Source organism: Artibeus jamaicensis, unplaced genomic scaffold (assembly GCF_021234435.1).
Source record: "Artibeus jamaicensis isolate MK-2021 breed Jamaican fruit bat unplaced genomic scaffold, CSHL_Jam_final scaffold_847, whole genome shotgun sequence".
Lineage (NCBI taxonomy): Eukaryota > Metazoa > Chordata > Mammalia > Chiroptera > Phyllostomidae > Artibeus > Artibeus jamaicensis.
Window position 1 is genome coordinate 30,959,406 of NW_026522057.1, and position 27,626 is coordinate 30,987,031.

At 65.5% G+C, this 27,626-nt stretch overlaps 1 protein-coding gene across 4 annotated transcripts in view; it reads right to left on the bottom strand.

The window, feature by feature from the left end:
- The window catches only part of PRKCZ (protein kinase C zeta), a 60,632-nt gene that overhangs the window by 18,977 nt on the left and 14,029 nt on the right, over positions 1–27,626 (bottom strand). For 3 of the 4 annotated variants that reach the window (XM_053660493.1, XM_037146933.2, XM_037146934.2), the window contains 2 exons: positions 2,229–2,314; positions 296–427 (listed from right to left, as the gene is read on the bottom strand). In XM_053660493.1, coding sequence (XP_053516468.1) covers positions 296–427; positions 2,229–2,314 — 218 coding nt within the window. The remainder of the gene's footprint in view (positions 1–295; positions 428–2,228; positions 2,315–27,626) is intronic. The other variant, XM_037146935.2, reaches the window with a different exon arrangement.

A 27,626-nucleotide genomic window follows, 5' to 3' on the forward strand; every position in this document is an offset into this window, starting at 1 on the left:
CTCCCCAGCCACCTGGGCCCCAGCGTGGGTGTCCCTCAGCCTGACTAACTGGGCCCTGGGGCGTGTGCGCCTCTGTAGTCCTTGGCAGCCCCGAGCAAAAGGAGCCCCTGCACGGGGACCCTGCCCCCCACCCTGTACGTCCAGCAACATCAGGCGAGACCTGGACTGGGCGGCGCCCCCCGCACCCCCGCTGGAGGGCGGGACGCTGGGTGCCACGGTCACAGGCTGCGGGGGGTGACAGGCAGCGCGCCGGGCCGGCCCCCCACGGGGAGAGGGTCCTCGGGGCCCCACTCACCATGCGCCCCTCGCAGGTCCGTGGGACGAGGGCGTGGCAGCGCTTATGCACCAGCAGTCGGCAGTTGACGCACCTGTAGCCCTGCCTCGCGAGGCCCCATATCCTCTCGCTGCAGTGGCCGCAGTGCGCTCTCTGTGGGCGACAGGGCGGCGTTGGGGGCCCTCGAAGCGCTGCCGGGCCAGGTGCCCCGCCGCATCACTGGTCACACCCGGGCACCAGGCCCCCCCGGGCTCAGCAGCCCCTCCTCGGGTCCACCCTAAGCTGGGGGGACCTGCAGCCCCAAGGGGGGTGAGGGGCAAAGCGAAGGGCCATTGGGCGGGGGGGGGCACGAGGCCCCTCCAGCGGCAGCACCCCACCTGCAGGGAGGAGGGGTGGCCGTGCTCCCGCAGGGGCCTGCCTTGCGGGGGGGCCTGGCTGCGCAGGGCGCGGGGGACCCCCTGACCCTCCTGCTAACGTGCCGCGTACGCGTCGGAGGGGCAGTGGGCTCTGCCGGGCACTCCGACTGGTGGTGAACCACCACGGGGCAGCGTGCACCGCCTCGGCGTGCGCTCCGGCGCTCCTGGAGACCTAAGCCGTCTGTGTTCGTTCCTCACGGCCCCAAACCAGGGTGGGCCCGGCACCAGCCCAGGCGGTTCCACACCCCCGAGTGCGTGAGGACGGAGACCAGCCGATTCGTGGGTGCTGGGCACCCTCCCCCACCCAAGGCACCCGGGGGCCCGACCTGGGCTGCCCTCCGGCCGGGACTCGTTCGCAGGCCGTTTTCAACAAACGTCTCTCTTTGGAAAGAGACGTCTGCCTCCACCTGCTTCTGGAGAGGAATGAGGAGGGCGCACCTGGACCAGCAGGCGGACTGAGCTCAGGTACAAACGGGTCCAGCCTGACGCCTCGCGGTGCTAGGGCCCTCCCCGATCCACCCGCTCCCGGGACGAGGGACGGCACCGAGAGGCCCAAGCCTCCTCAGGACGAGGACGGGGACAGGGCCACAGTGGGCGCCCTGCCAAGACCTCACTTCTCCATGGAGAGAAGAACCCTTTGCCCACCGATGCCGGGGCAGGGCTGGTCGGGGGGATGCGCCCTGCAGTCAGACCGAGGGGTTTTTCCTCCTGAAACCTGCTGGTGGGAAAGGCTGGCCACCGCACCGCTGGCCCTGGCCCGCCTCGCTAGGTGAGCTGCCCTGGGACCCACGGTGCCTGCCGACGGCGTTTCCCCGAGAGCCAGCGGGGCCCGGCTCCAGGGGCCTCTCCCTGACACCCCGAGGGGGTGACGTGAGAGCGGAAACCAGACGGAAAGAAGAGTGAGCGTGAGCGGCAGGGTCACGGGCTGGGTGGGGGGCTGACGCGCGCCAAGGCCCCCAAATTCCCATCCACCCAGAGTCTCAAAACGCGGCTTTATTTGGGGAAGTGTATCTCTGTGGGCGCAGTTCGTTCGAACGTGGTCAGACTGGGCTGCAGGGCCCGAACCGTGTTGGTGGGTCCTGACGGGACCAGACACACAGAGAAGGGGGTGGGGGTGGGGGCCGGGGCTGCACGTCCAGCCTCCAGGCTCTCGAGAGTGAATTTCTGTTTTCACGCCCCTGGTGTGGGGGTGCTTTTCCCGCCGGCCCCAGGCACACACACACCGTGCACCCCCGTGTCCTCGGTGGAACCCAGCCCACCTCAGGGCGCGAGGTGCCGGAGACACAGGCCGTGTTCCTCACGCGGTGCCACCCGGAAGAGGCCCGACGGGGGTCGCGGGGTGACGGGGAGCAGGTGAGCCTCCCCCTGCCAGCTCGGCCTCTCCCATGGGGGCTGAGCAGAGGCCTGCCCCTCTCACTGTCCTTTCAAAGCAGCTCTCGGCACAGGGCACAGGGCACACACTCTGCACACGGCACACACTCAGCACACAGCATCCGGCAGCGACAGCCGTGAGCCGGCACCCCAGGGGCAGCGCTCACCCTGTTAAAGCGCTTGGCTTGGAAGAGATGGCCGTTGGCTCGGTACAGCTTCCTCCATCTTCTGGCGCCGCGGCGGTAGATGGATTCTGGAGCAGAGACGAGAAAGCCGTGAACAGCCAGCGCAGCCCGGCCCACCCTCGAGGTGCCTTCCGGGCAGGCGGCTGGGGCCTTGGGAGGCAGGTACTCCCGGCTGCCTCCCCCACGAGGTCCTCACGTCACAGCCCCAGTGGGGAGCCCAAAGGGGGAGCCCAGTTTGCAGCCAGGACGGCTGTGAGGACAGCGGCCCTGCCCACCGGGGCCCGCACGTCCTCCACCGAGCTGTGCACCCCGTCCCTCCGGGCACAGACACCAGGTGCCACTGCACCGGGGACACGGTGCACACGCGCCGTCACGCCTCACCGTTCCCCGAGGGGCGGCGGCTGCCGCGCGAGTCCAGCGCCAGGCTGACTGCAGCCCCCTGCCCGCCCGTCCCAGCCCCTCCCTGGCAGGAGGGCCCCGCCCAGCAGATCCTGGGGCAGGAGGAAAGCAAACAAAGGGAAGGCTTGTGTCGGGTCCCCGTCACCAAACGACGCCTTCCCGACACGCACACGGCTGTCCCTGCTAACGTCTGCAGGGGTGACCGTCCCCACAGAGCGATGGGGGACACGGAGCCGGTGACGAGAGGGGAGTGGAGCTGGCCTGATGGGACACCCCCTGGCACAAGACGTGTCGAAGCCTAGACAAACACCCACTGGACGTCCTTTGGATTCAATGGAAGCCACCGGGGGTGTGTGTGTGGGGGAGGCACCAGGGCGCCCACCTTGGGCTGCAGGACGGCGGGGAGCACAAGTGCCAGGCAACGGGCACAACAGCGACCCCCGGTGGCCACGACAGGACCTGGGGCCCTGCTGTGAGGGCTGAGTGTCTGCGCCCCCCACACCCACAACAGTGGAGCCGGGCCCACGTGGGGCTGCCTTTGGAGAGGGGCCCCCGAAGGAGTAATGAGGGTTCGGTGGGACAGCGAGGACCGGCCCTGATGGGACTGTGTCCTCCTCACAGCAGGAGACGTCACGCCCCCCACCGCCTAGGACACAGCAGGGGCGGTGCCTGCTCATCGGAAGAAACCGGACCCCTGGGCCGCAGGCTGCCCGCCTCCAGCATGAGAAGTGGGGGTCCTTCACTCCGCCAGAGTCCAGGACGCTGTGCCGGGCAGGCTGGCTGAGGCGCCCGTCTGTCCCCCCAGAAATGGGGACTTCGACACGAGAGGAGGAGCCACCACAAATGGAAGAAGGAAGCGCGGGCGCCAACAACACGAGGGGCAGGCGCTCGGTCAGAGCTGCCGCCGTTCCCTCCTGGAGGCTGGAGTCTCCGTGTCAGACTCGCGGCCACCGCGTCTCGGCCCCCGTGTCCGGCACCTGGGGTGTCCCTTAGTCATGGCCCCAAAGCGCAGGGTGGGGACACCGGCAGCTCGGATGTGCCCAAGAGCAGCCGTGAAGTGCTTCCTGTGGGTGGAAGGAGCAAGTTCTCGACCGAGTAAGGGGAGAAAGTCCTGTGTCGGGGCTGCTGAGACCCACGACAGGAGGGCGTCCGCTGCCCGTGCGCCGGTGGAGCAGGAAAGAGAAACCGGGCCCGTCTGCTGCCGCCCCTCGGGCTGCAGGAGCTCCGGCCACGGCGCGTGACGAGGGCCTCGTCAGGGCGGAAGAGGCGTTCGGTCTGTGGGTGGAAGACAGACGGAAAATGTGTTCCCCGGCAGGCACCGGGCTCCGCGAGGACCTCGGCGGGGACCCAGACCCAGGGACCCCAGTCACGCTGCGTGGCCACACGGGACTGCCGTGACCGCTCGCGCTCAGTGCTGGTTACTGTTCCGCTCCTCCCGGGCCTGCCGTGTGCGTGCCCTTCGCCTCGGGTGTGCAGGCGCTGGAGAGACCGTGTCTGCAGGGTCGGCGCCACCCAGGGCTCAGGCATCCACAGGGGTCCAGAAACATTACCCTGTGGGCCAGGGGGACGGTGACCCCGGGTCCCCATGGACCAGACCCCGGACGCTTGTCACAGCCCATGGAATGACGCTGACGTGATCACCGCCTCCGTCCCCCTCCAGTCCCATGCCCTCAACTCGTCCCCGCCACCCGGACCCCACACTGCTGGGCCACCACGGCCGCCCAGGCTGCTCTGGGCCGGGACAGCTTCTCGGAGGTCCCCAGCTTTGACAACCGGGGCAGTTTGCAGGGTGTGGGTCTGGGGTGCGCTGACTAGCCCCCTCTGGCCGTGCCTGCTGCTCCTCTAGGGTCGCACCCCCCCTTCGGAATCTGCTCAGTACCTTTCGGGCAAAACCCACATCCCCAAATGATGGCAGCTGCCCAAACCCCCAAACGGTGGGTCAGGTGCCAGTCGGACTCCTGGCTAGAAGAGCACCCCCCGCCCGGTGCAGGACCACCCTGGACACAGCCGACGGGCCCCTGCCTCCCGAACCCGAGCTCCAGGAGACCACAGACCCCCCCCACGGGCGGGGCCCCAGGCCTGCGAGCTGTCTGCCCAACAGCCGTCACTGGCCCAGCATCCAGGCTTCTGCTGGGAAAGCCCCAGCCACACGCCCCACCAGAAGTGACAGCCACGGCGAGGAGAGGAGGGACAGTGCGTGGAGCGCTTCCGAGGGGCGGACACCCTGGGGACGGCCCGGCCAGGCGGTGTCCACCCTTCTGCCGGACTGATGACCTCTGGGCAAGACCAGCGAATGAGGGAGCGGGAAGGTCCCAAGGACTGGGACAAGGGGCAGCTCAGCCCCAGCCCCGGGGGCTCGGCCATGCCCCGCACATGCCCTGCAGGGTCCTCCTTGGCCCTGAGTGTCACTGGGGAGCGGGGCTGCTCCAGGACCAGTGCCCACTGTCCCCAACCAGACTCTCCGTGTGGGGCTGACAGCGGCCTGGCGGCTGTGACAGCCGTGGGCGCCGGCTTCCCTCTCGGCCTCCGCTCCGCGGCCCACAAATGCGGCGCTCGGCTCGGCTGAAACTCTATAATTAGGACGCGGCAGGGAATTTTAACCAGCCGTTTCCATGGCGATCTGGCATCGTGATGGCTCTGACAAGGCGAAGAAAATACATTTAAAACGCTGAGCCGAGAGCAACAGGCTGCAAGCAGACCGCGCGTCTCCCAGATTCGGGGACACGTGGCTGTGTCGTTTCCTGGACGGCGGTCAAGGCCCCTCGTCCACCGGCAATGGGCCCCTGCCGGCGACCCGCCCAGCCCAGCCCTGCTGCACCTGGGGCCATGGCACACAGGGACAGTGCCACCCACGCAGGGCCACAGAGCCAGCGAGGAGCCCTCAGACCACGGCGGCAGGAGTGGCGCCGCAGCAGCACGGGGCCGGCACGTCCCCAGGCCAGCCTCCTGCCAGGGTACAACGTCCCCCGGATTCTGGGTCCGGGGAGGGCAGGGCCGCCCGTCTTTCCCACCAGGTGCCCGCAGGAAGCGGTGTGACGCCAGCTCGTTCCAGGCAAACGCAGCCAAAACCAGCAGTGACAAGGCCGCGTTTCTGGGGCCACAAGGTCCCAGCTGCCCCATCACGGAGGCTGCCTGCGGGGACCTGGGCGTGGGGCACAGAGGAGGGGGCCACCCCCGGGCTCCCCCAGCAGCCCCCTCACCCGCCGACACCATCGGGAAAATCGATCCTACCAGATGTTTTCAGAGGGAGGGGCTGCTGGTAACAGTTCGACTTCCTAATAATTCTCACCAGAGAAACTACCTTATCACAAGGTGAATTAGCTGACTGCCGTTCCACAAAGATTCCGTGGAGAAACGTATCCCGACTTCCTAGTACTTGGTTGTAGATCAGTCTGCACTGACCGCAGCCCCTCCCTGCGTGGAGGCTTCCGGTCACGGCCTCTCGGAGACACACACACACACACACACACACACACGGAAGTGCTCCGGCTACCCACACCCAGATGGGACCACGTGTCCCAGACCCCACGCTGGGGGACACGCCGTGGCACCAGGTGCACACGGCCAGGCTCCAGCGTCTGGGCATCACCGACCAGGCGCAGGAGTCGGGACCAGGGGAGAAGCCGGGGGAGGGACGTGTCCCGGGGCTGCCACAGGCCCTCAGTGTCCATAGAATCCTTAGACACCAAACAGAAAAAAAAGGTCTAGAAGCTGTAAGGACCCAAGGTGACCCAGACGAAGGACAGTCTCAACTCAGGCTGCCGCAACGGAACCCGGCACAAACAACAGGTCACCCACCCCATTCCCAGTGCTGTGGGCCAAGGCTGAGGTCGGGGTCGGGGGTCAGGGGCCAGGTCCTGGCAGCAGGCGGCACCTTCTTGCCGTCCTCATGGCAGAGAGCTGTCTGGGGTCTCGCTCCACAGAGACGCTCATCCCCTCCTGAGGCCTCCACCCTCTGCACCCCCAAAGGCCCCACCTCACAATACATCCCACTGGGGGTTACGGCGTCAATGTAGGATTTGGGGGGCACAAACATTTGGTCGACAACACTCCATTCAGCTCCGTCCCCCAGATCCGTGTCCAGCTCACATATAAAACACGGCCACGCACCCTGTCGGCCCCCGACACCCTGGCTCTGGATTGTCACCAAAAGAGCACCCAAACTGAGAGGGTGAGACGCGAGGTGTGTGCGCCCGGAGGCACGCCCCCAGCCTGGACTCGTGGACGTGGGTGAGGGACGCGGTGTGGGCACCGCCCCGTCCCGGAAGGGAGGGAAGCTCAGGTCCCCATGAGCCCACGGCCCGGCGAGGGGAGCCCGCCCCTCGTTCCCCAGGAGAGGGAACATGGGGGGTGGACCCGAAATCCAGGGCACTGCTGCGCCCTGGGCTGCACGAAGTGCTTAGGGCACGAGGCCAGGAGACCCAGGGGCAGCTGCTCGAGGCACAACGCAGAGACGGCCGGAGCAGCGCAGCGGGGCCCCTGCAGGGGACTGGGGTCCCGGGGAGCCCCGGGTGCTTCCGGCACAGGCGGCAGTGATAGGGGATGAGAAACAGACCGGCCTTCCTCGACCGAGGCGACGGACCACCTGCCACCTGCCAGAACCAAGTCAGGACTTTCCACCAGGAAAATCACAGCTCGGGTCCTGCAGTTTTCAAACACAGTATCTGACGTTCAGTCAAAAACTGCCCGGCGGCCGAGAAACAGGTGCACGTGGCCCATGGAGGGGCTCAGAGGTCCCGCGTGTTTTACAGGGCAGATCGGTGAGAGGACATCACCGGGGTGGGGGTGGGGGGGCTGGACGGACAAAAAGAACCGAAGTCTAAACCTCCCAGAGTCATGGAAATCCTAAGTGTGAAAAGTACGATGATTGAAATTAATGATTCAAGAGGCAGGTTTGAGTGCAGATGACAGCAGACAAGAGGCGGCGGTGGGAGGGGCCCAGAGGAGACAGAACAGCGGGAAGGGCTGAAGGGCTGCCGAGAGAGGCGGCCGTGGACCAGGGCGACGCAGCACGAACGAGGCGCTGCCGGAGAAGGCGCCCGCGGACCCCGTGCCGAGACACAGCCGTCGCACCCCAGAGCCAGGCAGCGCGGAGACCCCATCGGCTGTGAGATTCCACGGGTGTGCCCAGGCAGGAGGACACGGGGCGCCGACGGGGCTCCGGGGGCGCCCCCTGCATGGACGCCGCTCTGTGGTGCTGAGGGCGCCAGGAGTGGCATTCACACTCGTGGGGGGGCAGCAGGGAAACCGCTGGGGGGTCCACCGTCAGTGCTGGCAGGTTGTGGCCGTACCGGGAGTCAGCGAAGCGGTGATCGAAGGTGCATTCCAGAGTATGTCATAAAATTCCTCAGGAAGCCAGAACACTTTAAAATGTACATATTTTAAAGTGCCGCTTAACAAAGCTAACAAAAGGGGCACAGAATAGTCACACTTGACTAAAACCGCAGGACGGATGGAGGGGTCAGTTCTGGAACAAGGCGGCGGCACATCTCGGCTGCAGCACAGACACGTGAACAGACCACATGCTGCAGCCAAGAGACACAGTTGCCTGGCCGATGAGGTTGGAGTGGCGTCCCGTAACCGAAAGGTTACGGGTTCAAGCCCCAGTCTGGGTGCTTACAGGAGGCAACGGATGGATGCTTCTCTCTCTCCTCTTCCTCTCTAAGAGCAATGAAAAGATGTCCTGGGGCGAGGATTAAAAAAAGGGCTGTCATCCTGGATTAAAACAACTTCCGCTTACAAGAGCCATTTCCAAAACAAGACACCGAAAACCTGGAAGTGACAGGATGGGAAGAACACGCCCCCCAACACTAAGCACCCTCAAACTGGGCAGTTGTGTTCCCGTCAGACCGGGGGGTTAAATGCTGGCCACATTTTCCATCTCAAAGAGCAACATTTCGTGATGACGGGAGTGTCTGCTCGAAAGAAAGAGGGAGTGACTGTTCATTTGTATCACCCGATGTAAATTAATATAAAAGAAAACACATGAAGAAAAACTAACACAATCGAAAGATAAGTTATTAGCAGCAATATCTATAGATATTAAAAATGTTTACTTTTTAAAAAGATTTTATTATTTATTTACTTAGAGTGAGGGGAAGGGAGGTAAAAAAGAAAAGGGGAGAAACATCAGTGTGTAGTTGCTTCTCTCACGCCCCCCACTGGGGACCTGGCTCACAACCCGGGCCTGTGCCCTGACTGGGAATTGAACCAGCAACCCTTTGGTTTGAAGGCTGGTTTGCTGAACCCGCCCGTGCTCATGGCAACGGAGACCAACAGGACAGCAACGCCGAGCGCCACCTCCTGGGGGACAAGGGTGCCGTGGAGGTGCGTGGAAAACCACGGTGGTGGCCCCTGGCGCTGGCACGGGGACAGGGACCTTGGCCCTGCCTCACACCACACCCCGCTCACTCACAGCCAGGCTGTGAGTGCGCCCCGGGCGAGGGGGAAACTTCTTCGACAGGACAAAGCTCTGGCTGCGTGTCCCGCTCTGCCCATCAGGAGTGAAAAGGAAGTGGCCGGGGGAGGGAAGACGCGGGTGCCGCAGCCACGGCACCGTCCGGAGGGTGGGAAGAGCCGCCGGCCGGGAAGAAGGCGAACAGCCCAGCCACGCGGCTGTGACCGGCCTGACACCGGGCCCGAGGCCCGGCCGCACCTCTCGGAAGCAGCTCCTACGTGGCCGTGGGTCAGCACAGCCACTCCCACCCGCCTGGGCGCGGGAAGGGTGGAGGAGGGGACAGAGGGCTCACGGCTGGTGGGACGCTTCCTGTCAGTTATTAAAAAGGTGGGACAGAGGACTTGGGACAGAGGGACCCAGATCAGAGGGTCACCTGAACCAATGGAAGCCGTGGTGTCTAGACTGGGGCTTAACTTGCTCTTTTCTTTTTTTCTTAAATTTTACTTATTTTCTTAATTTTTAATTTTTTTCCCATCGCGTTTCTTCTTTGCTTGCTCCCCATGACGAGCCCCGGGGCCCACACTTGGTGCTGTGTGACCACCCTCTCGCGATGCTTTTAGAAACCACTTCTAAACCGAATGAGCGCCGCACCCTCACTGCCATTTGAGAAGTGAGGGGCTCCTTGTGCCGGCTGCACCCCAAGGGCGGCTGCACGGTGGGTGCCTTCCGCTGGTGGCTCCCGAGCCCTCGGGCGGGTGGCGGGTCACTCAACCACCTCCCTCTCCCCCCTTCAACACCCCTTGGGGCCCCTTCGCTCTGCTCCGCACCTGTGACCCTGACCTTCCTCTGCAGCCACACCGCAGACCTGCTGCCCCTCGGAACCACCCCCCACGGAAACTGGGCCCCAACCCGGCCCTCCGCCCCGGTGCCAGCCCCCTCCAGGGCAGTTGTGGGACCACTGACAGCCGGGAGCGCCCTTCCCTGACATGCCACCAAGGAGAAGCCCACACCTGCAGGACGCCTCGACCACAGTGACCACGGTGACCACAGTGACGCCAGGGCGCGAGGCTCGGCCGGCAGCGGGTGCGAGGGGGCTCCCGGCTGCTGGGACAGGAGGCCGCCCCGCCCGGTGCCCCACGCGGGGCTTTTCCACTTGGGTGGGATTTGGGAACCTCCAGAGGGACAGACGGCAGGACAGGAGGCTGGACACACACAGGTGCCAAATGTCTGAAAATCCTGAGAAACAAGGTTTGGGGAGGGGGGACTCAGAGGGGTCCGGCAAGTGTGGGCTCTGCCCCAGGCAGGGCTGGGGCCAGCGGTGTGTGGGGGGCTCGGGGCTGAAGGTGAGCGTCCCGGGGTGCAGGCCGGGGGGCAGCCTGGAGGGAGCAGACCCGAACCCGGCAACCAGGGCAGGGGGCCCGGCCGGGCGGTCCTGTCCTGCCCCGTCCTGCCCTGACTTGGGCTGTCCCGCCCTGTCCCCCCGTCCCCCCCCCAAGTTCTCCAGACCCCTGGTGGCACTGGCTGCCCCAGACGCCCACTCTGCCACCCTGGCTCCCACCCCCACCTCTACTCTGGGCTCCCCTGTGGACTGAGCCTGGCCCCCCGGGTGCTCCCCCCAGAGCCTTCTCAGTCCTTTTTCCCACGACACCCACTGTTATGGGCTGAACCTGTGGCCCCCTGAATTCAGGTTGAAGCCTTGTCCCCCGCACAGTGGTGTTAGGAAGTGTTTTTGGGTGATTCAGGTGCAGCGAGGTCTCAACGGCGCCCACCCCCACTGAAACCAGAGCCTTAGGAGAGAGAACAGGAACGTGGGGCTGCACCCCAGGAAGAGGACGCACCCTGATCTCGGCCCCCCGGACCCTGGGAGTCGCGGGAGCAACTCCCCGCCCTTGGCAGGGCTCTGCTGCGGGCAGAGCTGACGGGGGTGCCTCCTGGGCCACAATGATCTTGGAGGCCCCTGCCTGCACCCTGCACCCCACTCACACCTCCTGGTGGCTCTGCAGTCAATCAGCCATCTCTGCCCGACCGACTGCTCCGGGGCACTGAGGCCCACCTTTCAGTCTGACCCCACCGACCCCCTCCTCACAGCAGGTCACCGCAGGCTCCCAGCCCACTGCCCGCATCAGTGGTCTGTGCACAGCACGGCAAGGCGCTGACAGGCCCCCCCACCACCCAGGGCAGACCCGCTGGGACCTGCCCACAGCCCACACCTGGTGCCCTTGGGGAGTGCAGGGCAGGGGGCAGGTGGTCTCACGATGTGCTAGAGTGACAGGTGTGGCCCATTGAGGACAAGACCCAGGTGGCCGTGCCTGAGCTTCTGAGGCACCCCTCTGGGACCTGCCAGGTACTTCAAGTCCCCCACCTTCACCCCCTCCCTCGAGGCTCTGCCGGTGACCAAGGCCACTGAGGGGCTGGCGGGACCCCAGTGCTGGGCCAGAGACTCTGCGTGTTGCCACAGGTGTGTGACCCAGCAGCAGTGGGATCCCAAGGAGGCACCTGACTGAGGGTGGGGTGGAGCTCCCTCCCCCAAGGAAGCCAGCAGGGCAGGGCCGGCCAGGGATGGAGAACAGGTGGGCAGCCGGCAGGGGGCGGGGGAGGCGGGGGCAGGGCTGGGGGGACCAGAAGGGCAGCAGCGGGAGATCCTGTGTGCTGGAACATTCCACCCCTCGATCGGTCACACACGTGATAAAATGACAGGGAACTGTACACGCTTGGTGGCCACTTGCTGAGGTTGACACTGTGCCCGGTTATGCCACAGCACAGCCACTGGGGGCGGGGGGCGGGGGGCGCCCGGCTCTGCTATCCCGGCAACTGCCAGCAGCCGGTAAGGGTCTCACTCCCACCGACTCAAAATAACCCTTGTTTTAGTAGGATCGAGACGGTCAGGGAAACTGGAACAGTCACGACCTACGTGGCGACGTGGAAAACCACGGGTGCTTTCTGTGTGTTTGGCCGAGACGGGGCTGCTGCGGACACTGGCCTCCCGGAGCCCCTGTGGGGACACTGACGGCTGACGCGCTGCCTGGGACCTGGGGCCGGGGGCGCAGCTGGGGCCGGGGTGGCGGGGCCGCACCACCCAATTCCCGACCCGTGTCGATGCTCTGAATTCTCACAGTGAAAAATTTCTCTAAAAGAACCTGGTTTCCACTGTTCGGCTTTCACGCCCACCCGGCTCTCTGACCTCAGAACCGAGCCAAACGCAAGTGAGACAGAGGAACAGGACCAGGACCAACGCAGGGGCCTCTGCCCCTTAGACCACTGATGGCCTGGGCTGCGCTGGTGACCGCGGAGGGTCCCCAGCTCGGGACTCCTCCTGGTCTCCCCGGGGAAGCCAGGACCACCCTGGAGGAAGGAGTATCGTTCATGGCTGCTTAATGTCTCAAAGAAATCTCCCCGAGGCAACACCCGGACGAACCCAGGGGCCTGGCCGCCCTCAGCCACGTGACTGCCAACCCCAAACCCATCTGCTGGGACAGTCCGTCAAAAGGACCTGACTGGGCCCTGGCTGGCGGGGCTCAGTGGGCCGAGTGTCAGCCTGCGAACCAAAGGGTCGCCGGCTCGATTCCCATCAGGGCACAGGCCTGGGCTGCGGGCAGGTCCCCAGCAGAGGGTACGGGAGAGGCAACCACACACTGATGTTTCTTTCCCTTTCTTTCTCCTTCCCTTCCCCTCTTTCTAAAGATAAAAAAATCTTAAAAAAAAACAAAACCAGACCTAAGTGGGCCCCAGAGGCTCTGACGGCCACACTTATCCGCCCCCAGGGGCACCAGGGGGAGACCCCGCTGTGAGCGCTCCCCCCCCCCCCGGCCAGGTCTGCAAACCCCACTCACAGGGCGTCTGACCTGCAGCCCAGGGTGGCCGGGAGGGCGGCCCGACACCAAATCCTGACTCTACTTTAAACGTCATGAAACTCCCTTCGTTTTGCCGTCATTAGTGTATTTAATGCACAGCCCAAGAAAACTCTTCTTCCCATGCGGCCCAGAGACGCCACAGGGTGGACACCCACAGTCCTCATCCCCGGTCGGCGCTGGCCTGAAGTGCTGTCCACTCTCCCGGGCAGCCTGAGCGCCAGAGCCGGTCAGCAGGGCCGCCCGCCCCCACCTGGCCCAGCTCAGCGGCTCCTGGGCCCCTCGGTGAGGCAGGGAGGGAGCTGTATTTTTAGACTTCTTTCTGTAAAGTTGAAAAAATACATGACATTTCCAGGCATCTGTGGCTGCCTCGAACAAAACACAGCAAAAAAATCTGCCTTGCAGCAGGCCTCGAAAAGCCCGCACCAGACCCTGAGGAAAAGTGCAAATTAAAAGAGAAATCTGGGTCACGCAGAGGGACGGGCGCAGGGAAGGCCCGGCGCTGGATCCGTGGCGCGGACCGGCCGTCCCCCACCACAGAGGGGCTCTCCCGCGTCCGGGCGAGCGGGATCGAGGACCAGAGGGAGAGGACACGGGACCGTTTCCCGAAACCCCCACCCACGTCCCTCGTCACGAAGACCCTCAGTCGGCGACGTGGTCACCGGGACAGGTGATGCAGGCACTACGCACATTAGGTCGCGGCCAGTGTCCACTGTGCACCGTCAGTCTGCGGCTCTGCCACACGCCCAGTCCGTGTCTGCCACGCGTGGCTGCTCTGCGTGTTACCGTGTGCCTGCTCTGCACCCACTGTCTGTGTCGACGGCGTGTCCAGCCCACTCCTACGATGCACCTACTACGCACCTGCTGTGTTTCGGACGCCGCCCCAGACCGGCAGGCGCCGCGTCCCCTCCAGGGAGGCAGCACCCGCACCTGCTTCTCACGGGCAGGGCCGCCCGCTGGCGCGGCTGCGGCAACGTCGGGCGCCAGGCCGGTTCTGTATTCCCAAAGCCGGTCTGACCCTTAACTCCGAGCTCACCACGAGGGGGACGGTAGGAAACACACTCACACACGCGTGCGCGTCCCACGGGCCTGGCCGAGGCTCTCCCTTCCCTGGGCCCCAGTCTTCGGGGGCCGTCGTGCCCACCCCAGCCTGCAAGGGAGTCACCGCCACCACCCATTTCACAGGAAGGGGCACGGGGACGTGGGAAGCTGAAGCCTGTTGTCCTGGGCCCCACGGCCCAGGGGCGTGCAGAGGGAACCGAGGGACGAGTGACGCAACGAGTGTGCCAGTGACCGACACCAGGCAGAGTGAGAAAAAGCAAACCGGCACCAGAGCCTCCGGACAGGAGGTCGTCCAGCAGTTCTGGACCCGGCCCACAGGGGGCGGGGCGCTGCCAGTGTGTGCACAGGGACCCCCGGGGCCCACGGAAGGGGCGGGGGCGCTCACCAGCCTCCCCCACGAGAGGATTAGCCGGGTGCGTGGTCCTCAGATTTCATAGATCACACCTGAGATTCAAAACATCTTTAGTTAAGTAAGCACTGAAGACAGGTCCTGGTTCTCTCTTGAATGAAGCCTCCGGAAGGAATGTACGGGGGGCCCTCATCCTCATCCCTGAATCCAGACTCGGGGCTGACGTGGTGCTACGTGGCCGTCAGGTGGGACACACCGTGAGGCACCTGTGGGGGTCGGGGCCCCCCGGAGCACCACTTTAACGCCCTTTTCGAACTAAAGGGATAGATACGGCGGCATCATCCCACCGGTTTCAGGGCGTCAGACATCAGGGAGTGACAGGCACTTGCAGGAGCCCTCAGCCTCCAGGAAGTGAGATGGCACCTGGAGGGGCCCCTTGTGCCCCTGGGAAGTGAAAGGCCCCCTGGCCAGGGTGGAGAACACCCTGGCCACCCCGGGCCAGCTGCCCCCGGGGTCAGTGAACAGAGAGGCGCCGTCCCCCCTCCCTTCTGACGGCCTCCCTGGGAGGCCCCGCGTCCCCCCCAAGTGCTGTCCGAGCTCCTGAGCTGGGGGGAGGCCTGTGCGTCCCCCGGCCTCGCGCTCTCTGCCTGCTGCCCCGGGAGGGGGTCCGGCTCACAAACTGCTCACGAGCCCCCCGTCACCCACGGCCTTGTCCCTGGGGCGACACAAGAAGCCAGCATCGGGCGAGGCTGTCCTCGGAGAGGACGGGGTGGCACGTAGACCCGGAGGCACAGCCTGGCAGCGACACCCAGGCCTGAAGATCAGGGAGGCGGCCGGGAGGAGCGGGCAGCTGGTCAGGGCCGGGGGCGGGGACAGAGAGGCGGCTGGTGACACTCGGGCGAGCAGGGTGACAAAGCGACGCGACAGCACAGAAGCTGCTGCCTCAGTGGAGCCCTCGGCTTCGGCAGACGGTCGCTGGACGTGCAGCGGATTCTGGAACGATCTCAGCAAAGCTACCTCCGCAACTGCAAAGCAGTGCTAAGCCCAGCAGAACACAGCCGGGTGGGCTGGGAGCCGGGCACGCCGCGGGCGAGGGTTCCCCTCATCTGCCTTCGGGCCGAGTGTGAGTCCACTGGCCGCCGAAAGGTGTGTATGGTTCTTTCCACAAAACGGAAGACAGGTTTCTCATTTCCACCGATCACTTTACTGATGTGGACATTCTGTGTGCCTGGGCCCTCCCACGTGGGGTTAAGGTGGGTTGTTCTCAGCTGACGTCTCCATTGGGTCGCTGTCGAGTTCGGCTGGTCCGCCCGGCCGGGGGGCACCGCCCGGCGAGGAGTCTCCCGCGCGAGACCTCGCACCCACCTGACGCGTGCACTCAGGCGCCACGCCTTCCCCACGCGCGGCACGACCGTGTTCTGCGTCTCGGCTGTGTTTACTCTTCTTGGAATAAGAAAGGCTCATGTGCCAAGAACGTTGCATATTTTCTTCCATCTTCCACATTAGAAGAGCTACACAAAAATTCACTGATTTTGGTAATTTTTTAAATGCACGCTGATGTGACAGCTGTCAGGACACAGTCGAACAAAACTGCTTCAAATGAAGTTAAAGGCAAGTAAGCGCTGGCACAGCCTGGCACGGAAAAAAACAAACGCACTTTTCGGCCAACCCGACGTGAAGCACCAGGGAGACGCCAGGTGCTCCAGGGGAGACCCTCGGAGAAGAGGGGACACTTCACACAGGGGTCTGCACCCCGGCCGGTGGGCAGGCCCCGAGTCCAGCCTTTCCCACCACAAGGCGCCCTCAGCCCATTTCAGGGCTTTGAAAACGTATTTCGAGATACTTGTGCTCCTTGCGTGGAAACCAATTTAGCAGGGACACTCGACATTCAGCCTAATGGGACCAGGACACAGGCCGCACCCAGGTTTCAGGGTCGCTGAGTGAGGTCAAAGGCTCACTGAACGCACAGCTAACGGACAGCCGAGGCCCCGGGTGCCCCCCGCCCCTGGCAGCGCCTTCCACAGCCACCTCCTCGTGTCTGGGCCTCACCGCACAGGCCGCCCCTCCTGGGCCCTGGGACAGACACCCCTGCCCCGCCAGACTTTCCATCTCGGCTGCAACGTTAATGAGGACCTGGAACTTCGAAGGGCCTGCCTGTCTGTGGGCGTCTGCTCAGGGACCGGGGCCCCGCTCCGTCACGGCCCGACACCCAGCGGCCACCACTAGGGCACGCGGAATGTAGGAACGAACCGCAGGGCTCCAGGGAGGGGAACTTTCCAGAAAAACCTCAGAATGTGACACAGCAGCCCCTCTACAGCATCCTCGGGCTGCGACGTGGCATTAGTTTCCTAATTTACCGTCCCACGAACTGAGGGGCGGGGGGTGGGGGGCGGTCATGCCCGCCCTGTGACAGGGACAAGGCAGCTCACAGGTCACCCGGAGCCACGTGGGTGGCCTCTCCCGCAGCCCGTGGCACAGCGCAGGCGCAGGTGCCGTGTCATTTGGCTCCAGGCAGCAATCGCCTGTGGTTTGGTCAGTTGGTGAGCACAGTGGTCTGGATCAGGAGTCGCCCTGGAGGCCCGAGGACAGCTGTGGCTCCTGTCACCGGCCCGAGCGCCAGTGGTCTGGGGTCTGCTCAGACAGCTCGGAGTTGAAAAACCCAACTCAGCAGTGAACCGGCCAGGAGCAGGGGCCGGTTTCCCGCTGAGTCACCCGCCGACCACCTCTCCACCACAGCCCACCCGTCTTCTCAGAAACGTGCACTGAGGCAGGCTCCTGGTCATAGCCTCCAGGGGCTGGCACGCCCACCCCGCAGGGGACACCTGCCCCCTCGCACCGGGAGCCAGGCCGGGCTGCAGCCCACGCTGACGGCACCCGCACACTGGCGCTTTCCCAGGCGGGGTTCTCTTCATGTGCAGCTTCCCCCCAGTTTGGAGAACCGGCCTGAAGGCCCGCACACCCCAGCCCTGCGTCTCCCAGAGAGCCGCTCCCTGGACCCCCGACCCCTGGGGCAGGGGAGAGGCCTGAGCAGCCTGGCCTCTCACTGGGGACCCCGGCTCCTGGGGACAGAGCGGGCCACCTGCTACACCCCTGCCGCCTCCACCGGCCCAGGAAACCGAAGGACGGCCCGGCCTGACCAGCACCTGCGGTTTCACCCACAGGCTGTGGCTGGGTCCCACCCCTCCCAGAACGAGCGGGAGCCAGGCCCGTGGGGCACAGACTTTCTCAGACCACCATCTCCTGGGGGGACAGCCTGTGCTGTTGGCTCTGCCACCTGCCCACCCCCGGGCAGCAGCAGCCCCGGGCCCTGGACATCTCCCCCCTCCACACAATGGGTTGGGGTGGGCCCGGGACCCAGGAGCAGGCGTGGGCGTCACAGTGGAGAGCGGACCTTTGTTGAGATAGACAGGGGCAGCAACCACGGACATCAGGGGGCGGAGCCCTCGCCCCCGCCCCCCCCGCTGCGGGTCCCTGGGGGCCTCCCCAGCCACTAGGAGGGGCTTACTGACACCACACACAGCCAGGCCTGGGGTCCCCACCCCTCGCTGCACATGGTGTTCTGTCCCTCAGCCGGGACGCCACTGGGTGACGTCAAAGGACACGCTCGGTGACAAGCACTGTTGGCACCGCCTTTGTCGTGATGCCTCGCACACACCGTCCTGCTGGGATGGGGGCTGACCCGCCTTTCTGACCGCCCTCCCGGCTGAACGTGAGAGGGCTCCCCCAGCGAACAAGCCGCCCTGCGGGTCTCGGCTCCTGGGTCTGCGCCCTCCCAGGAGCACCACTGGGGGGACGCTCGGGCAGGGGGTTCAGCAGAGACTGAGGTCCCAGCGGCCTGTCCTGTGACGGCCCCCCACGCCACCCCTGCTGGAGGAAAACCTACAGCTTGACAACCAGGCCCTGCCCCCCAGACACTCCGCCCTTTAACGCTTGAAGATAATTAAACGTAAACGTTCCCTTTGAACAGAAACAGCCAGATCCATGAATAAATTATGCTCGTTTTGTTAGCTCGCATGAAGCTCACAGCTCCGCCCTCAATCACCCAAAGGCTCAAGTGCACCTGACCCCGGGTCACTTTAGCACCCAAAGCTCAGAAGTGAGGAGGTTCCACTTAGGCTTGGCTTTGGCTGGAGGGCCCGTGGGTGCCCCCCAGAAGGTAGGGGCGCTGAGCATCGGGCATGAGGTGCTCTGTCCCCAAGGGGGACTGGTGGCCTCCCCTCCGCACGCTGAACTGGGGCTTCTCTTGTGTCCCCATGAGGCTGGAGCCTGCAGGGGCCCTGTTCCTGTGGTTCTGACTCCTTCTGTCCTCATGGGGACGTGCCCCCCACAGGAAAACATGGGGGTGCTGCTAGAGCAACCAGGCAAACTGGGGGAGGCTGGACACAGGTGAGCGAGAAAGCGCTGGGCGCCTGCTGCTGGCTGACCGGCAGGTCAGGTGTCCGGGCAAGGACATGACCTTGTGACAGCCGCTGCTGGGCACAGAGGGACTGACCCCGCCTGCGTGACAGGGCGGCCCTCACAGGCCCCGAGTGCCCCCACCCGACACAACAGGGCCTCTTCCTGGTTGGTGAGATTTCATAAAAATCAGCCAATCGCAGCCTGGGCCAGCACCAAAGGAGGCAGTGGGCGCCCACACTCGTAGGGAGACGGTGACCCAGGGAGGTCGGGCCATCCGCACCTTGTGCGGTGTGTCATTCACACCAACCAGGACGACTGGACAACCAGAAAGCGGGGGACCGGCCCCGTGCCACAGACAACGCGCTCGTGGCCAAGGAGCCCACAGGAAGCTCAGCGTCGTGGATCGCCACGGAAACGCGCCCGAAACCACTGGGCGGCGCCACCTCGCACCCCCAGGACGGCAACGTGTTTGCTTTCATTTCTGTTTGGAAAACGCCAGTGCCGGCGCAGAGGGGGCGGGACCCTTAGCACCCTGTCGGAAACGTACACATGGAGCGAACAGCGCAACCCAGCAACCCTACTTCTGGGTGGGCCCCCAGAACGAAGCAGGGGCCCACGGAGAGGTGCGCCCTGAGTTCGGAGCAGTGTTACGCCAGCCAGAGGTGGCAAGCAGCCAGGCGTCCGTCAGCGGAGGACGGGGAGGTGCAGCCAGGCCACAGGCAGCGAGCGGGTGCCTCCCGGCCTGAGCGAGGAAGGAAGCTCCACCAGATGCTCCACCGAGGCTGCGCCGGGGCCGTGCTGCTGAGTGACAGGAGCGGCCAGACCCGGCGGGACGTGTGCTGTGCGACCTCTCAGGTGAGGTCCGGGAGGAGTCGGACCCACGGGGGCAGGAAGCAGACGGTGGACCCAGGGGCTGTGGGTGGGGGTGAGTGTTTCATGGCCACAGAGCTTCCCTTTGGGAAGATGGGAAGCACCAGACACTGGACACGGGGCCCCGGCACACGGTGCTCTGGCCGCGCCCCGGTGACGCGCGCACCGTCCAGCACGAACCCCGAATTGGAAGGTGGGTTCAGGGCTGTGTGGTGCCCGTGTCCGAGTAGACAAGTGCCCCGCACCCACTCCAGAACTTCTTAGGTGGCAACAATATATTTCTTACTTACTCCTATTCCTTGACACAGTCCCTGTCTTTCTGGGACTCTGCACGAGGGACACAGACAGAGTCCAGGACGTCCTCCCAGGACGGGCGTCTGTGGGCACTGGCGAGGGGCACGTTGGCGCTGGGGCGGGAGGACCCGCCACCCAGGACAGGACGCCGAGCCCTCAGCGCGGGACCCGGGGGCGGTGCTGGGCCTGAGACGGACGCCCCTTCACATTAGTCCGTGAGCACGAGGGGCCGCTCTGCACAAAGGGCAGCCCACACTCTTCCCACACGTTTCCTGCGAGTTCCGGTCGGCGGCACATGCGGCTTTCCCAGCCAGAAACGCCGCCTCAAATGCAGCGTGCGACGCCCTTCCTTTCTGCTGCTGCCTTCACCCGTCACTGGCTACTGTCCCCCTCCCCAGCCACCAATGACAAGTGACGCTGCAGCTGTGAGGCTTCTGGGCACCAAGCAGCATGCAGGGCCCCCGGGGGCTGCAGGCTGCCCCGCCCTGCCGAGCCCTGCCGAGCCCTGCCTGACCGTCTGGGCCCTGGGACCTCTGGAGGCACCTGGTGCAAGGTGCCGGGTGTCCACCCCTTGTCCCTGAAGGACGTCCAGTAAATGCCCAGTGAGGACACACTGAGATCAAAGCAGATACCCCCCCAGCAGAGACCAGACAGGGTAAGGGGGTCGCATGCCCATGAGCTGGGAGAGGGCGAGTGGGGGAGGGGCGGCGCCTTCGTGCAGACAGTCCAGGGGAGGAGGCGGGAGGGTGGGGGGAGGAGGGGTCCAGGCAGAGGCAGGGCTGGGCCCTGCAAGACAGAGAGACATGGGGGACCAGTGGGGGAGGGGCAGGCGTAGAGGAGGGGCCACGAGGAGGGGGCGTGTGGCCCAGAGTCAGCGGGTGAGGGAGGCGGAGCCTGGGTCCAGGAGGTGAGGGGCCCTTGCACTCCGCCCAGACGGGGGAGGGGCCAGCAGAGCCCGGCCACCCCGAGCCACCCCCACCATGGGCAGCACACAGGGCGGCTGGAAAAAGCCACCATTCAGACTCCAACTCCCGGGGACAAAGATGCCTTCACACCATGTGTCCAGCACGTGCCAGTCACCACACAGCCTGTCCCTCCGCCTGTCCCCCTGGAGGCCAGCCCTCCGGCCGCAGGCGCCTCGGCATGGGGCAGGCCGGGCTCCCCGAGTGATTCCAAGACACAGACCCGGGCCCTCAGCCAGCCGCTCCGGCCACACTCTCCCGCCACAGACAGAAGGTGGCAGGACCTCCCTGACCAGAGTGCTGGTGTCGGGACGGAGCCACCTGAGTCCCCCGTCGGTGCGTGTCCCAGTGAGTGTCGTCAGTGGGGCCGCGTGACACTCCTCTAGCGACACAATGCCGACCCTCTCCGGGGGGTGTGACGGGCCACAGTGGTTTCTGCAAACATAGGGCTTCCGGAGGGTCCCCCTGAGCAGAGGTGTCACCTGGGTGGCCCAGGAGCCGCGGGAGCCACCTGGCATCGCAGGGCACCGTCTGTCCCAGAGCCTGGCCCTCACAGCGACCGCTCAGCCACCGCCACCCAGGGCCCTCCTGAGTGCGCCCGCCGGTGCCTGGCGCCTCACCTCGCCAGTGGGCCCGCTCCCGGCAGACCACACGCTCACACCCATCGTCCCCAGTGTCCTGTGTTTAGACGCACAAGTGCAAGTGCCACCGTCACCCACGGGACTCAGGGCTGGGACAGGCCGTGCGGCATGGTGGCCCGGGAGCCGTGGGCTGCACCACAGAGCCCAGGTGGGCGAGCTGCAGGCCGTGCCATTGGGGTGACGCCTGTGCCCCTGTGGTGTCTGCACAGGGACAAAGTCACCTGATGACAAACCTCTCAGAATGTGCCGTGTGAGGAGGCGTCTTACCGATCTGCTGAGACACTCTGTGTGACAGTCACCAGTCGCCCGCCTCCCAGGCATGGGGCAGAGCAGTTTTTCTGAATAAAATCACGGCTAATAAAGGAGAACCGTGTGACCTAAACGTGTAAGAGGGCGTCCGCGGGCACAGGTCCGCGGCGGGGCTCCTGGCAGCTGGTGCTTCTGGGTGACGAGCTGTGTTTTACTCGTTCCCATGACAACAAGGCGTCGTGTGCGTCTCAGGCATCATCTCTGAAACCCACCGCGTGAGGGGAGCCCACTGACGCCGGTGCCCGCGGCGCAGCCCGGGCAGCGAGCGGGAGGTCCGGGCGCGGCGGCCGGTTCCCAGCACACGTCAGGTCGGTTGCCGCACAAGGGCGCTTAGGGTGTTCTCAGGACCGAGCTGAAAGAAACCGGGACTCCTCCCAAATCTCAAAAACAACCCTAAAAATGTACGTGTTCTCACAACATTACTTCGTGAGGCTGAAAAACTTCGTCCGAACGGCCAAAACAGCAAGTTCGGACGACTCTACCACAGGGAAGACTCAGGAAGTCACCTCCGAGCTTTCTCTACACCAGGTGTCGCGTGACACTGTCACGGGAGCCGGCCAGGTGTTCGCAGCTACAAAACACTCAGGACGGAGCATCACGGGGTCAGCTGCAATGTCGTTCCCCCGGGTTTTGAGATGCCCTAGGTCTTCGAAAACTTATCATTTATTCTAGTTTGTATTCTCATTGTTCGTACCCACATCGACGCTTTCGAAAACTAGAAGAGTGTGAGAAAGTAGCAAAGCGCAGCTCCAGGCGCCCCTGGCACAACTGGAAGGCAGGCACGCCCACAAGCAGGACGTGACATGCGGCCGTGGGGGGCGGGGGGACCCGGGAGCGAGCGGACCGGGTGCCCGAGGGGCAGAGGCTGCACGAACGGGCGTGTTTCTGTGTCTCCGATTTTGAGTTACGTAAATACCTTACGCAACCCACAGCGAAGTAAAATTCAAAAGGACGAGGAAACTTCCCTGAAACTGAACGCAAGCTAAGTCGCCCAGGGGCTGCCGAGCTGTCCGGTGGCCTCCTCACGGACAGCACCCCCGTCGGCTCCTGGACCCCCCTCCCCCGCCCACCGCACCTGCACAGGCCGCGGCCTGAGGACAGCGGAGCCTGGGGGGACCCCCGTCCCTGCGCGGCGGCTCTGACCCTGCTCCGTCCACATGGCAGTGACGGCCCTTGAGCACAGAGACAGGCCGGGCACCCAGATGGGGAGGAAGATGACGAAGGTGGGGGGACTGGGGGGCACCCAGGGCCCCGGTTCCGAGTTCTTTCTCCCCCAAAAGGAAGTGACTCCTGGGACAGACACCTGTTCCAGGGCATCCGGGGTGCACACGTGGTCCAGGGGGCCCCTGTGCCACAAAGTGGGGGACACTCGGGAGGACGGGAGATGCCTAGAGCGTGTGGGGCACGACACAGACGGTGTGTCACAGGACTGACGCCGGAACCTAAGTGACTGAAGGCGCACAGGGCGGTGGGGGCGGGTTGCGGAGGCTCCGCCTGCCGAGGAGGGGGCAGCCCGAGCCTCAGCGTCAGCGAGGACGGAGACAGGTTTTAGCAAACTGGGTCTCAGAGCCTCAGCCCTGCCGGGGTTCCATGTTTCGGACGCAGGGGGAAAGGGCCCACTGGCCTGGGAAAGGGGGTGACGCAAACGGCCACGGCCGCCTTGGCACAGCCGTGACCGGGCACAGCCCTCTGGGGCTGCAGGGCCACCGGGCAGGGGCGCCAGGCAGCAGCGGCCTGGGCCCTCGCGGGACTGCGGCCAGAGCGAGGTCTGCGCTGGCACCGGCTGCAAGAGCCTCCGCATAACAAAGCGCTTTGAAAAAACACAATGAACAAAGTGCTCTGGGCGAAGGGCAGGCGGAAGGCTGGGCCTTTGGCCCCGTCGCCAGTCGGCGTGGGGACGAGGTGGGACCCAGGACCGTCTCTGGGACCCGAGTAAGGGAGCCGACGCTCCTCGAAGCCCCGCCCGGTGCCAGCACAGACGCTCCTGGGGTCCCACCACTTGGGATTTCTGTGCGAGGGTCACCCACTTCGGCCGGGCATGGGCGCACCCCGCCCGCAGGCCGGCACCCACCGTGCTCCCTGCTCCCTTCACAGGAGGGCACGGGGCGCCCAGGGTGCCCTTGGCAGGGGGCGTGCGGCCATCGTTTCAGAGTCACTGCTCTGCTGAGACACTCTGGGTGACAGTCACCCGTCACCCACCTCCCGGCACTAAGCAGAGGGTTAAATGCTCCGGGACTATTTTTTGTCAGAACAAAACGCCATGTGACGAAGCACAGTTTAGTGACTCAAAACCTCAGGGTGCGCCTGACACGGTGGCCGACCTGTGAGCCGTTCCTGCCCCTGTGGCCACACTGAGCACCGCCCCCCCCCCCGCCCCCGTGCCAGGGCCGGCCCTGAGCTGGCTCAGACAGCCCGGGAAGGGCCTCGGGCATCGCCCCACAGCCTCACCCCCCGGCAGAGGACATGCGGGGGGGCGGGCAGACTCACGTCGTCAGGTCGGGGTGCAGGGAGCCCACCTGCATCCTAACTCCGGGCCGGGTCATCCCGGTCTCCACGTGGTGACAGCAACCACGACCCGCTCGTCCACACCCACGTCCCCGGCTCAGACAGCAGGCAGGTGGGCTGCACCCTGTGAGGTCTAGAGACCCCAGGGTCCCAGAGACCCCTGCAGGGGAGCCAGGGGCCAGCCACTCCACGTGGCGGGCGGCAGGGCCTCCTGACTCACCGTGCTCAGTGAGCCAAGGTGGTAAAGCTGGAGCCCAGAAACGTCTGATGTGGTTTCCGGTGCCACAGGTCGTGACGGGAGCACCATCAGCCGTGGCCGTGGCTGAGCACATGGGGACCCTGTCCTGTGCACCAGAAGGTCGCGGGTTTGATACCCGGTCAGGGCACACGCCTGGGCTGTGGGTTCAGCCCCTGGTCGCAGCATGTGTGAGGGGCAATCAGTGGATGTTTCTCTCTCTCCCTTCCTTCCTTCCTTCCTCTCTCTGAGCATGTCAGTGAGCACGTCCTACGGTGAGGGTTTAGAAAAATAAAGAGGACTGCTTGGCGGGTTTTAGAGAAACCCCAAAGAGGAGCGCTCGCATTTACCTGTAAGGGCGGCGAAAATGCTCCGAGCTCTTCCAGGTGCTGGACAGCCCGTGGCCACGGGGGCCAAACCGGCACCGTTGACAACGGCAACGGGCCGGGAGGGACCGGGCTGCCGGCCGCTGACGGGCACTGCAGAGGCGCCACCACCCCTCACTCAGCGCCGCCGTGTTTCAAACCGGGGACGGACCCCGCACCCTCCTGGTGTGCAGACCAGGGAGCCGCTCGGCCAGAGCGACGGGTTCAAACTTTAAATGAACCAATGAGCGAATAAATATTTCTCATTCCCGACTTGAAACACAGACAACGCTGGCAGGTAAAGCCCACCACGGCGCTTCGACATCGCTGTCACGGGCTGACAACGGCTCACGGCCGCCGTGGGCGAGGGCTGGCCCGGCCGCGGGAGGGGCGCCCCTGGTCCCCGCCACCACGTGGGACCTGCCCACGCCGCCCCCCCCACGTCTCTGTCCCCCAGGGAGCCGGACCCCTGTGCTGCCAGGCTCACCTGGGGAGGAGTGGTTAACGCCGGTCCCCACGGTGTGACAACAAGGATGGACCTTTGAGTCCAACCCACCAAGACACAGAGAGGGGACGGGAGCCTGGGACAGCGCCATCCGGGGAGCGGACAGCACCCCTTCACACGTGTCTCCTCAGTCTGCTGCCCGAAAGCTGCCTGCCGCCCGGCTCAGGTGCTTGGTGCCGAGTGTCCCAGTGTCCCCTCAGAACCAGGGGCCTGCCCCCCGGGGAAGGGCGTCATCTCCTGAGCAGCGGTGACAGGCTGAGCGGAACCTGGTGTCCGTGTCACCTTGTTCTCCAACAGAGGAGCCGTCTCCAGGGACAGTGGAGGGGCAGGTGCCAGCTCTGAGCTCCCCCGAGCGTCTGTGCCCAGTGCCACCTCCGGGGACATCAAGGCCCAGGGTCTCGTTTCTTCCCCTAGAGAGCCGGGCGGGGGACGCTCCCAGCACCGCCGCCCACATCACGGCACCCGCCCCCGGATGGACGGTCAGCGAGTCCCCCGAGCGCCCACCCACCTCCCTCGCCAGGTGGACACGGCTCCACCACGCTTCCTCCCTCCCGTCTGAGGCAGCCGCCCGGGTGCACACTCTGCCCAGCCCACCCGGCCCGCCGCTCGGCAGCCCCAAGTCCCCGTGTGACTGGGCCTTGGACACCACGCCACCCAGGTCCCTCTGCTGCACAGTGGGGAGAGGCGCCAGCCGCCCACCGGGTCTTGGGCTGCCTGCCTGGACGTCACGGCCCACAGAACACGGATGCACTCGGTGGGGGAAGGCCCCGCTGCCCGTCGCCCCCTCCCACTGACAAGGCAGCTCGGTGGGCCCCAGACAGCGCCGTGGCCAAGGTCAGAGGGGATGCCTCGTCTGGTATGAGAGTGGACAGGTCTGTGCCCGCAGAGCCACACGGCCAGTGGCCCCCCAACACCGCCTGGGTGGGGGGTGAGGAGGGCAGCAGGGGCAACCGAGGAGACCGGAGAGAGGGCGGCCCTGAGCTGACCACAGGGTCGGCGTCCGGGGTCGTCGACAACGGGCCCCACACTGCCACCGGGCGCCGATCGCCGGGGGCTCCTGAGCTCTGCCGCCCCTTCAACTTCCTGTAAAATGTGAGCTTTAAACCGCTCCCCCACACACACACACACACACGCACCTCCGGGCCCCCAGCCCCGCCCACGTGAGGGCGGGGAGCCGACGGCAGACCAGCCTCTGGCCTCCTGCCTGGACGCGGGGCCACCACCACCGGGGCAGGCTGGCCGGGCCCTGCATGACGGAGCCTCAGCAGGCAGAGCAGGGACACGGCCACACCGGGTCCTGGTCCTCCCCCGGCCAGAGGGGGGACAGCGAACACGACAGGGCGGGCAGCACTGTGTCGGGCGTCGGACGTCGGGCGGGGGTGACCAGCCACCGGGAGACGGAGCAGGGCCAGACCCCGAAGGCTCCGGGGACCAGGAGTTGGGTGCCCACAGCACAGGCTGTGCCCCTGAGGAGGAGACCCCGTCCTCACCCCGGCAGCCGGTGGAGTGGACACTCAGCCGGGGGGACCCCCGGCCAGGACCCACACGGTGCCCGGCAGACTCCCAGTGCCCCCCTGTCCGTGTGGACAGATGTCCCACGGTCACTGCGGCTGAGGGAAGCCTCGCGGCCAAAACCAACGGAGAGGAGGGACCTTGCTGGGGACAGCGGCGTGAGGACCCGGGAAGACACCGGAGGGCAAGCGCACGCCCCACGGGCCCCTCGTCACACGTCTGCGCCTCGCTGAGTCCCGGCTGCAGGGTGGGCGGCACCACCTGTCACCTGCTTGGTCCTCCTCCGTGGCGCTCACTCCACCCACACGGCTGGGAACCACAGGGTGGCGTGTGCCGGGACCAGGTCACGGGCTGGCAACCCCGGCTGCGGGGGGGGGGGGGGTCAGGGGCCCATCGTGCGCCGGAGCGGAGCCAGCGGCTCACACCCCGTGGGCTCGGTGAGGGGCGCACACGGGTGTGCTCGGCAGCGCACAGAGTTGCCTTCCCCGCAGGGCCTCTCGGCACGACTCAGCCTCCACCACGAGGTGTGACCGACCGTAGCCGTGGAAGCAGGAGCAAGGCCCCACTGTCAAAGGGACCGTGGGGACTCTGGGAAGTTAAAGACAAGAGACAGACAGCAAACTTAACAGGTGGTACGGACGGAGAACAAAGTGGGCAGAGACGGGACACAGACACGAAGCCCAGAGACCGGCCGGCCGGACGCCGCAGAGAATCACGGAGAATCACGCC